Source organism: Helianthus annuus, chromosome 5 (assembly GCF_002127325.2).
Source record: "Helianthus annuus cultivar XRQ/B chromosome 5, HanXRQr2.0-SUNRISE, whole genome shotgun sequence".
NCBI lineage: Eukaryota > Viridiplantae > Streptophyta > Magnoliopsida > Asterales > Asteraceae > Helianthus > Helianthus annuus.
The window spans coordinates 80,709,083-80,721,047 of record NC_035437.2 but is presented as its reverse complement, the minus strand read 5'-3'; the positions used below and the strand labels follow the sequence as shown (position 1 = coordinate 80,721,047).

The window sequence follows — 11,965 nt, the reverse complement described above, 5'->3', positions numbered from 1 at the left end:
TTGGATGCTGGTGTGATAACTGTTATTGTACGAGAACCCCACCAAAGGGAGATGTTTTTCCCAGCTATTGCCGAAATCGATAACACATGCCCGAAGCATGTCTTCCAAGGTTTGAATCGTGCGTTCAGACTGCCCATCCGTCTGAGGGTGATAAGCCGTGCTCATATCTAACCGAGAGCCAAAGGCCTTGTGCATTGCTTGCCATAGTTCAGATGTGAATCGTGCATCGCGATCCGAAATGATAGAGGAGGGCACCCCGTGCCTTGAGACTACTTCCTTCAAGTATATGTCTGCTAGTGTGGAAAACTTGTTCGTTTCTTTGATTGCCAGGAAATGAGCAGACTTGGTGAGTCGATCCACGATCACCCAAATCGTATCGTTCCCACGCTGGGACCTAGGCAGGCTTGTGACGAAATCCATGGAAATTTCCTCCCATTTCCACTGTGGTATCTTTGGTTATTGAAGTAAGCCTGCTGGTTTCTGATACTCTGCCTTGACTCTTGCACAGGTCAAGCACTTGCTGACATAGGTAACGATGTGGGCCTTCATGCTAGGCCACTAATAAGTAGTTCTCATGTCGTAGTACATTTTATCCGACCCTGGATGTCCCGAGTAGCGTGATTTGTGAGCTTCATCCATCACCAGCTCACGCAAGTTGCCATAAAGTGGGACCCAAATACGCCCTGTTACATAGTAGGCACCGTCTTCCTTCTGTTCTAACCGTTGTCTTGAGCCGCGTAAGGCTTCTGCCCTGACGTTTTCCGGTTTCAATGTTTCTACCTGAGCATCTCGTATCTGTGCTGGAAGACTAGGCTGAATGGTGAGTTGCAATGCTCGTACGCACTTAGGTGTAGAGTCTTTCCGGCTGAGGGCATCAGCCACAACATTGGCCTTGCCTGGATGGTACTTGATGGCGCATTCATAATCGTTGAGTAACTCGACCCATCGTCGTTGACGCATGTTCAAATCCTTCTGCTTAAGAATATGCTCGAGACTCCTGTGATCGGTGTAAATGGTGCCCTTGGTACCGTACAGGTAATGTCGCCATATCTCAAGCGCGAAAACAACAGCTCCCAGCTCTAAAGCGTGCGTCTTGTAATTCCGTTCGTGAACTTTAGTTGGCGCGAAGCGTAAACAATAACTTTATTCCGTTGCATCAATACACAACCAAGCCCCTGTGTCGATGCGTCACAATAGACCACAAAATCGTCCGTGCCCTCTGGCAATGAGAGGATAGGTGCGCTGCAGAGCCTATACTTTCAGTACTGGGAAGCGTTTTCCTGGGAATCTCCCCAACGGTAGGTGACACCCTACTGTGTCAGTAGCGTAAGTGGCTGCGCGATCTTCGAGAAGTCTTTGACAAATCGTCTGTAGTAACCCGCCAATCCTAAGAATTGGCGTATTTCCGTTGGTGTACGAGGTGTAGGCCAATTTCTGATCGAATCTATCTTGGATGGATCAACATAAATCGCATCCTTGTTTACCACGGGGCCTAGAAAGTGGACTTCACGAAGCTAGAAGTCGCATTTTGAAAACTTGGCGTACAACTGCTCTGTTCGAAGGAGTTCCAAAATCAATCGTAAATGCTGCTCGTGTTTCTCCTGACTCTTGGAGTAAATCAGAATGTCGTCGACGGATACAATCACAAGCTTATCTAGGTTGGGTTTGTACACTCTGTTCATAAGGTCCATGAAGACTGCCGGTGCGTTTGTTAACCCGAGTAGCATGACAAGAAACTCATAGTGGCCGTAACGAGTTCTGAAAGTATGTTCTGAAGACGTCCTCAACCCGGACTCTCAGCTGGTGGTAACCTGGCCTCAGGTCCATCTTGGTGTAGTAGCTTGACCCCTTTACAACTGGTCGAATAGATCATCAATTCGTGGAAGAGGATGGCGGTTCTCCACTATCACTTTGTTGAGTTCCTCGATAATCGTAACACATGTTGGGTAACTCCTCTTCTTGCGTATAACGGGGGCTCCTTAAAGTGAAGCACGAGTCCAAAAATTTTGGAGTTGATTAGGCAGTTCCTGTAACCTTCCTGGTGTATGGTAGTAAGATATACCAATAACGAGGGTTACTTCTAGCATGATACCGGTCTGACATCCCACCTGTCGATGTGTAGATAAACCTGACAATTCTTCAGGTAACATTTAGGGAGAAGTCACGAATAATTGGTGGATCCTCGATCCTCCTTTCCTTAGTCTTGACATCCGTGCTGAGGGTTATCGTAGCTGGGTAATCCTTCCGTAGACACTCCTGGTCCTTCTTGCTGAAATGAAGTTAACCGTTGTGCCACCCTGACACGCTGCAGTAGGTAATGTTTCTCCGCACAAATTTTTCTTCTCACTGGGTGTATGCATACGATACATGGGTAGCCAATCCACACGGCTACCGCATCAAATCTATCAAGGGTAGAAGAAGGGTCGACGTTGATCACTTGTCCCACAAGGTCGAGTTTGCATTCCTACACCCATATAAGGTTTCAATAGGCTCGCCATCTGCCGTTTCCATAGCAGGTTCGGTTTCGAGATGTACCAGGGTTGAGCCGAACTGAGACGAAGTGGTTTATTACTAAGGGCACGAAGGCCACCATGTTGTTACAATCTCAGCGTTGTCCACACCAAATCCTAAATGCCCATCGCGAGTACCACATCCAGTGTTTTTGCTACTACTACTAGAGTTCCCAAAACTGTCATTGTTCCTTGGGTTGTTGACGTTTTAACTTAGTCCGTGCTGAGATCGGTAGGGGGTTACGCTCATCCTCCGGTCCGTCGTCGTTGCGTGTGGTTCGAGTAGTTCACCGTCTGAGGCGAGAGTATTGCAGAAGTGACCACGCTTCGGGATCGGAGACGTCAATCCATGAGTTTCAATAAACGAGAAGGAGTAGGAAAGGTATCCTTCAATCATTCGACGCGGGGACATCCAACTCGGGGACGTTCGTATAGGCACCTAACATTTTACACAGTTCGCTAGGTGTTCTGATGAGTGTTCGGGTAACACTCGACAGCATCGAGTTTCGAAAGAATCCAACGATAAATAAGAAGTTCGCGTTTAAGTTTGAGTAGGGAGGCAATGACTGCTATGGCCCCTATAGGTTGGTTATGTTTCACACTGAGCAAATAACGGGACAGAACCCCTTTTCCACTTGTTAAGCCTTACTGGGACTCACATGCACCCCACAATATTATTATGTGTGCACCCACAATAATATTGTGATTTGCATGTTCATCTCAGCTCCTCTTAACTCATGTCAAATGGTTCCCCACACTCGAGTAGATTTCAAAGAGTATCAAGTAGTGTAAGTCATGGAGGTTTAGGGAATTACCACCCTATCAATCACATGATACGAGAAAGTGTACATGAATTCATATTGGTGTGCTAACGTGCAATCACATGCAATATCGTATGTAGGTGTTCACTAGTTATGTAGTACAATGAGTATAAGAGAGACGAACCTTGCAATCTGGAGCTGAGTGTCATGGTCGTATTCTCGTTTTCAGAACTGTCCGGTTATAGTCTGGTTTTACAAAAACAGTTTCCCTTTTTAAAACCAAGTTCACTATAACCAATGGCTCTGATACCAATCTGTCACACCCCCAAAATCCACATGCGGAGTACCACCGCTTGGAGGCGTGACTGACCAGGATCTTAACCATCAATCACATTGAACTCATAAGTATAGGTGAATAATACTTCTATTTATAAACAACAAGTGTTACATTAACACAATATTTCACAGTTTACAGCGGAAGCTTATTTAACTCAATGAGTGTTTATAAAAACCACATGTAAGTTCTTAGTTCTTGTGTTGCGTTTCCATGTGTCTCGACCCATGACCACTCCAGCTTCCTAGACAGCAAGTTCCTTGGATATGCACCTATAAGCCTGCAAGGCATGTAATAGAGAGTCAACAACTAGTTGAGCGAGTTCACAGTTAATAGTTCAGTAATCGTATAATGTGAGTAGTAGTATGTTCGTTCGTTATGTCATGTATCGTATTAGTTTCCATCGCGGCCTCCCAGGCAGGTATGCGAAGATTAGGGGATGTTTTTTTTCCCAAGTATTCTAGACTAGGTTTATTTGTATCGCGGCCTCCCAGGCAGGTGAGCGAAGATTAGTAGAAGTGTTGGAGTGCGCTTAAGCATTTGGCTAACTTTTAAGTGCACATAACTAGTATCGGCACCCGAATCAAATAAAAGAGTAACAAAGAAGTCGTCCAGAAGAAACTTACCCATCACAACGTTGGGATCGTTCCTTGCATCACCCTGACAAATCACGAAGGCACGACCTCGAGCGCCATTGCCATTATTGTTACCCCCGTTGTTGCCTCCATTGTTGCCTCCATTGTTGTTCCCGTTTCCTTTGTTGTTGTTGTTCTAATTCTGGTTCAGCTGAGGACAGTTCCTCTTAAAGTGGCCTTCAGCGCCACACTGAAAGCATCCTTTGTTGCCCTGCTGTTGCTACTGCTGGTGGTTCTGTGGAGCTTGTTGTTGTTGTTGGCGATTCTGATTTGCTGGTCGTGCGCCCCTGCAATCCTTTGCTTCATGACTAAACTTGTTACACCTCAGACAATGACCCCTGTGGCACTGCCCGCTATGATGCTTGTTGCACCGGTTTCACTTGGGGTGGTTCCCTCGGTATCCACCCTGTCCTGGACTACCAGAAGATTGCTGACCAGGACTCTGGTAGTCATCAGTCTTTCGCTGCTGAGACTGAGACTGAACTGAAGTAGAACCCTTGCCCGAATTTCCATCCTACTTGCGCTTGTTATCACTAGGAGCATCAGTAGTAGTAGCGCTAATACGGTTGGGCAGCTTGTTCTGCTCAACCGCCTGATCAGTGAGACGATGAGCCAACCGGATGATTTGTTGAATGGTGCCAAGATTAGCTGAGGTCACATGGCTCTGAATTTCTGGCACTAAACCCTTAAGGTACAGCTCGATACGCTTGATAGGAGGATCCACCATAGTAGGAAACAAGATAGCTAATTCGTTCGACCTCTTTGTGTATGCCTCGATTTCAGACCCTGACATCTTCAAACTGAAAAATTCCGCCTCTAGCTTGTGGATGTCGTCACGACTACAGTACTCTTCTTTGATCAGTTCTTTGAAGTCGTTCCATGGGGTGGCATTAGCAACCGCCAGCCCTAGCAGTTGGACCTGTGCTTTCCACCAGGTTAACGCAGCACCTTCGAGTGTTCCAGTAGCAAATTTCACCCTACGATCTTCAGGGCATTCACACATCTCAAAAACAGACTCAAGTTTCTCGAACCAGTGAAGAAGGCCTACAGCTCCTTCTGTGCCGCTGAAAGTACTAGGTCGGCAATCCATGAATGTTTTGAACGTGCACACAGGAGGCTGTGCAGGTTGACCTGTCGTGAGAGTAAGGAAGGACAAAGTTTATCACAAAGGTTGGTTTATGAGAGTAGGATCTAAACATCCTAGGATAGGTCGAAATAGCAAGTTATACCTCCTGCTGGAGCTGCTGCGAGTACCTCAGCAACTCGTTCATTGATCAGAGCTGTCAACTGGGCTTGAGTTAGGTTGATACCACCACGTCCTCTGCGTCCGTTCATGATCTTCACAACGAAGCAACGTAAGTGAGAAAAGTGTCTCGAAAGTGCGTAAGCGTGGGACGACAGAAGGGAGTAAGTACACAAGGTTTAAATAGCAGTTATCACGTTAACTAATGCACTCTGTGAACTATCTAACCGACAATATAAACATAAATCATACCACCTATAGTGTCAAGACTTGCACGTGGAGTGAAGCGTCGTTGTGGATCGTTAAGCACTGTACAGGTTATAGTCTGGTTTTGTCAAAAAGCTTTTCCCTTTTTAAAACCAAGTTCACTATAACCAACGGCTCTGATACCAATCTGTCACGCCCCCAATATCCACGATGCGGAGTATTACCGCTTGGAGGCGTGACATGCCCAGGATCAAGCCACCAATCATATTGAACAATGTGTTAGATAAAATCCAACCACACAATATAATTGGTGATCAAAAGCAAGTTAACCAAGTTCAAATTAAACAGCGGAAGCATTAAAGGTAAAACCCAAAACATAAGTTTAATGAGTTCATAAAGTTTATATGTTTAACATGGGACATAGCAGTCCATATCCCACAACGACCTCCTCCCCGTGCAAGCTTCATAAGCATCTAACGACCTGTAAGGCATGTAACAACGAGTCAACAACAAAGTTGAGTGACTTCACGGTTGGTTGTTTGGTTTTAAGTTGTTTCCGAAATCATGGTTTGTCTTTTGCTGGCTTACTTGCCGTGGGGGGGGGGGGTTACCCCATAGTTGAAAATATGACTAACCAGTTCCTTCTTTATTACCCAAACCATATCCATGATCAGTGGGGGCTTCCCCATGTGAACCACTAGACCATTACCATATCAACTACTAACGAAAATAAGTTGTGCCCTACGTCAATGTCTATCATCATTGACAGTTTGCCATAGTCCATTAGTACACGCCCGTCCGACTGGCACGGTGTGAGGTTTGTTAAACCTAATAGCGCTATTAACTAATGACCCGCTCGCCATTGGCCTCGGCGATTAAGTCGATAAAAAATGAGGGACTTAATGATAGACTTTTGTCTAGTAAGTTTTAAGGTTGTTGTCCTACCCAAGGAGGACGAACGTACGTATTCTACCCAAGGAGAATACGCAGGATTAATATTGGCATCCTACCCATGGAGGATGGCGGTACATATCCTACCCAAGGCGGATATGTAGGTTCCGTTTTAGTACTTTAACCCATTCCCAACTACCGAGAATCCCATGCCTTAGAAAGTGTGTGAACTCACCTTCGTTTGCTCGGTTAGATTAGTTACTCTAATAATCAGAAATCAAGCATGTCCTAATAAGGTACAGATAACAAAGTTTCTCATTCATAACACGTATTCTACGTACGGTTTATCTACTCAATACTTCTATCACGTACCACACAATTCTAATGTCAAGGTACTTTGTTAAGTTATATTATTTTACCCGAAAATAATATGACTATCTCACAAAATAAACAAGTATCCACACAAGTGTTCTAGTATAAAATATATATTCTAAATATATATTTAACCATTTTACTTGTAAAAATCAACCTCCAATACTTTGTATTTTTGTAACAAAACTCATGGCGAAGTTTATTTTGAAAAACAAAGTTAAAACGTATTTGTGAACACTTGTTAGAAAAATAATTTCTAAGTGTTGGAATTTTTAGAAAATTTCGCTAGAGTTTCCTTTGTAAATGGAGGTGTCCATGCTATCAAAGCATATCATTTTGTTTTGTAAAAATCAACACAATCAATCCTCAATCAACAATATACAATCTTTACTTACCAATCTTGCTAAAAACAAGCATAAATTACTACCTCAAGAACTTGAAAATTTATAAAAACGTGTAGTAACTTACTAGTATACTTAGTAAGTCTTGTTACCCTTTAAAGTGTGATTGCTTCTTTAAAAACTCCATTTTTAAAGAAAATGGATCTTTACAACTTATGATCATTATTTCTAAAAATGTTTATTTATGAAATTTTCTTGTTTCACAAGTGTTCCTACACTTGTTTATTTACCAAAAATAAAGTTTGTTTATATAAAAACCAAGATCTAGTGAAACTTATATTTTTAACTTGGTTTCTTTAGAAGCCATCCATGAAATATTTAGATGTATATGATTAACAACATACTTTGATCTTTATTTTTCAAGAAAACAAAGTATCCTTTCAAGTTCATGATTTCCATAAGGGTGATCCATTAACTTTTATCAAGTTTTTTTTTTTTTTTTTTGGGTAAAGGGTTACCCCGGTGAATTTTATAAATCAATAAGCACAATTGTGCAACTGAACTGTTACACACAAAACCTCGGCATACCAAGGCAAGAAAAAAACGGCCAAAACAGACACAACCCAAACAAAACAACCAACTAAACAACCCAGCTCACAAAGAGCAACAAAAATAAAAGCAAGACACTACTATTCAGCCTGGATCAATCTCTAAGTTTCCTCCAGGAATCTCCCATTTCTCTAGGAGTCGACGAAGGCCAGGTCTCCACTTGAACTGGAATGATAACATACGTAATCGAACTGTCCGAACAACCTCACGAGCAATCACCATCGGCGTACGGTGATTGTTTGAGAACAACCTATTATTTCTTTCCTGCCAGACGAAATACGAAGCAGCTGATAGAACCAATCGACTGATAATATTTTCCGGCACTTGCATGTTCGAGTGCTGAGTCATCCAAGCCATAATATCATCCCATGAACCATTTACACTCTCCATAGCCGTCCATGCCTTAACGTTATTCCAAACCTCCAAAGCAAAAGAGCATTCAAAGAATAGATGATTCCTCGAATCTCTATCATAGCAACATAATGGGCAACACATGAGGTTCAGATTTGAAGCACTTCCCGCCTCCCAAACCGACAATCTATCTTGTGTCTTTAATTTGTTTCTAATTACTAGCCACATATGGAACGAATGTCTCGGGATGCACTGTTTAAACCAAACCATATTAACCCATGGGACTATGTTTTCACGATGCCGAATATTATTCCAAACCTCCCTAGAAGAGAAGTGACAGGAGTTACCATCAAGATCTTTCCATACCATTCGGTCTTGCCTATCAGAAAACTTCGGAACCTGGACATTAATTAAAACTGGAAACAAGTCATACCATGCAATCGGCCAAGTCCACTCCCCATTCTGCGAGACCAAATCGGCAACCGTAGACTGGAGATGGAAACCCGCATTAGCAATCCTTCTCGGGCTAATAAACCTGCTCAAGGGCCCATGATCACACCACATATCGCTCCATACGTTTGTTCGAGCACCGTTGCCAATAGAGGACCATAAGAACGGCCGGAGTAAGCTGCGAATAGCAAGAAGCTTCCTCCAACCCCAGGTCATACGACCTCTACTCGGGAACTCCCAAAAGCTCTTGCCTTTAAGCTTATACATATGAATCCACTGCACCCAGAGCGATTTCCGATTAGTAAGGACACTCCAAACATGAGAAGATAGGAGAGCCTTGTTGACATCAGAAATACATCTAATGCCCAAACCCCCCTCATACTTGGGCAAACAGACAACCTTCCAAGCAACTTTGGCCTTTACAGACTGTTGGGTGGAACCGGCCCAAAGAAAACCACGCATACATCTTTCCAGATCATGAACAATTTTAGCTGGAAGCATAAACACAGTGGCCCAATAGGTATGCATTGCAGAGAGGACAGAAGTAACCAACTGAAGCCTACCAGCAAAAGATAAAGATCTGGTCATCCAATTATCAATCTTTTTCACCATCTTATCAACTAAGACTTTACAATCTTTGTAATAAAGCTTTGTTGAGATCAACGGAACTCCCAAGTAACGAACCGGAAGCGATCCCTCTTGGAACGGCATAATATTGAGAATCTCCTGTTTAATATTACGAGGAACGTTACCAAAATAAACAGTACTTTTCGGCAAGCTTGGAACCAGACCCGAAGCACTTGAAAACATCTTAAGAGTGTCCCGAAGGATCCTCACCGAAGCCGCATCCCCATTCGCAAATAAAAACAGATCATCAGCAAACGATACATTAATAATCTTCTGCTTTTTGCAATGAAGATGAAACCGGAATGCATTATTTGAATTGGCTGCCCTCTTAAGTAACAACGAAAGAACCTCCATAACCAGAGTAAACAGGTAAGGTGAAATAGGATCACCCTGTCTAAGCCCTCGTTTCCCTTTGAAATAACCATAAAGGTTGCCATTAATGCTCAGCAAATAAGATACACTAGTGACGCAAACCATGATCCATTTAACCATCTTCGGGTGAAACCCAAAGGCATGAAGGACGTCCTCAAGAAAAGACCAGCTCACTGTATCATAGGCCTTTTGAATGTCGATTTTAAATGCACATCTGGGCGGGCCAATGTCCAAGTGGTAATTATGCATAAGTTCCTGGGTAAGCAGAATATTATCAGTAATCTTCCTTCCCGACACAAAGGCAGATTGATTGATGTCAACAAGCCGATCCAAACTACCTTTAATCCTTTCCGTGATAATCTTACTAATGCATTTATAAAGAACGTTACAGCAAGAAATCGGCCTGTAATCCGTCACTGAATTAGGCGATTGGGTTTTCGGAACTAGAGCAATGATAGTGTGATTGATTTGCTGAAGCAACTTCCCATTATCAAAGAAATCCAGAATCGCTTTCGTTATCTCCTCACCCACAATCTCCCAAGAGTTTTTGAAAAACGCGGACGTGTATCCATCCGGCCCTGGGGCTTTGTTTTCACCTATGGAAAACATGGCACTTTTAATCTCTTCACGCGTAACCTGCCTGACCATATTACTAGCACCATTCGAGTCAAGGACAGTAGAGAATAAATCATCATTTACCAGCTTGCTTACATGGTCTTGGGTTCCCAGAAAGTTCGAATAATGAGCAACCAGAACACTAAAAACATCGTTCCCATGCGACCAGTTTCCATGAACATCTTGAATGGTATGAATTTTGTTGCATGCATTCCTCATTTTCACACAGTTATGGAAGAATTTCGTGTTGGAATCGCCTGCCGCAAGCCATTCTGTCTTAGCTTTTTGCTTAAGAAAGCATTCTTCATCATACGAGACGGTATTAAATTCCTGAATACAACGAGCTTCCGATTCACGTAAAACCAGGTCAAGCGGGTTGTCATCTATAGCTTTCTGAATGACATCCAATTGCAATCTAACCTCCTTCACACGGTTGTGGAGATTACCCTGATAAAAAAGAAGGCGTCTTAAAGGGGACTTAAGAGCCGTCAGCTTCTTAACCACCGAGAACATAGTTTTACCCGGAATCTCCTTAACCCATTCCTTGGCCACGCATGGAATAAATCCCTCCTTCCTCGCTAGAAAATTAGCAAATTTGAAAGGCTTAGGCCTATTATAGTTAACCGGAAACAAATTCAGAATGCATGGCGAGTGGTCCGAAACCCGATAGGGCTGATATAAAACATAAGCATCTGGAAATAAATCAAGAAGCTGAGTGTTACTCATAACTCTATCGATCTTTTTCAAAACTCCTACTCCATTTTTCGGTTTTTGGTTCCAAGTGAAATGAAGCCCATGACTTTTAACATCAGAAAGTTGATTGTGTTGAACACAATCATAAAACTCCCTCATCCCAACCGTAATAGTAGATGGCCCAACTAAATAATCATCCATCGAAAGGGCTGAATTAAAATCACCTAGCACCACCCACGGTTTGTCTTGAATGAAACACTTGTGTTTACAAAGATCATCCCACAAAGCCCTTCTATCTTGGTAAATATTTTCAGCATAAACAAACGAGCAGAACAGGATTTTATTATCAGATTTTATACGAATTTGCACATGAACCACCTGATCCGATTGGGCTATCACCAAAAGATCCACTGCATCCTTGTTCCAACCAACAATAATCCTAGTACCTCTAGAACAGCAGCTCCCATTAGAGGTCCAATCCCACGATCTAAACACCCCTTTACAAATTCTATCAAGCTTACTAACATGCACATGAGACTCCAAAACAGCACACACCTGAAGCCGATTTTCAGAAATAAGTTGACGAACCTCTCTTTGTTTCAGGGGAAGGTTCAATCCCCTTATATTCCATGCACCAATACTACCCATGGACACCAGGTTGACCGGGAGTGCTTGCCCCCTCAGATTTTTTGTTACTAGTACCAGCACACATAAACTCGGATATTTCCGTTTGAAGATCATCAAAAACCCCATCATCTTCGTTAGGAACTCGTATCGGCTCATTTTCATAGCTCAGGTCCACATAAGGAGCTCCCTCCAGAGAATTGTCACTAGAAAGCGCAGCAAACGAATTCTGGATCTTAATACTACTTTTATTGTGACCATTACCTCCATTACCATGCTTACTCTTACCATTCTTGTTCAAAAATTCATCATCTTTTTTCGTTCCAGACG

At 42.9% G+C, this 11,965-nt stretch overlaps 1 protein-coding gene across 1 annotated transcript; it reads right to left on the bottom strand.

Moving 5' to 3' along the window:
• Nucleotides 1-7,987: 7,987 nt before the first annotated feature.
• On the bottom strand, nucleotides 7,988-11,212 carry LOC110943154. The gene has a single exon (XM_022184910.1). The coding sequence runs from the start codon at nucleotides 11,210-11,212 to the stop codon at nucleotides 7,988-7,990; it is 3,225 nt and encodes a 1,074-aa protein (XP_022040602.1).
• Between the last annotated feature and the right edge of the window lie 753 nt (nucleotides 11,213-11,965).

Coding starts and splice junctions, on each gene's coding strand:
- LOC110943154 (XM_022184910.1), bottom strand. CDS start 11,212: ATGGATGATTATTTAGTTGGGCCATCTACTATTACGGTTGGGATGAGG.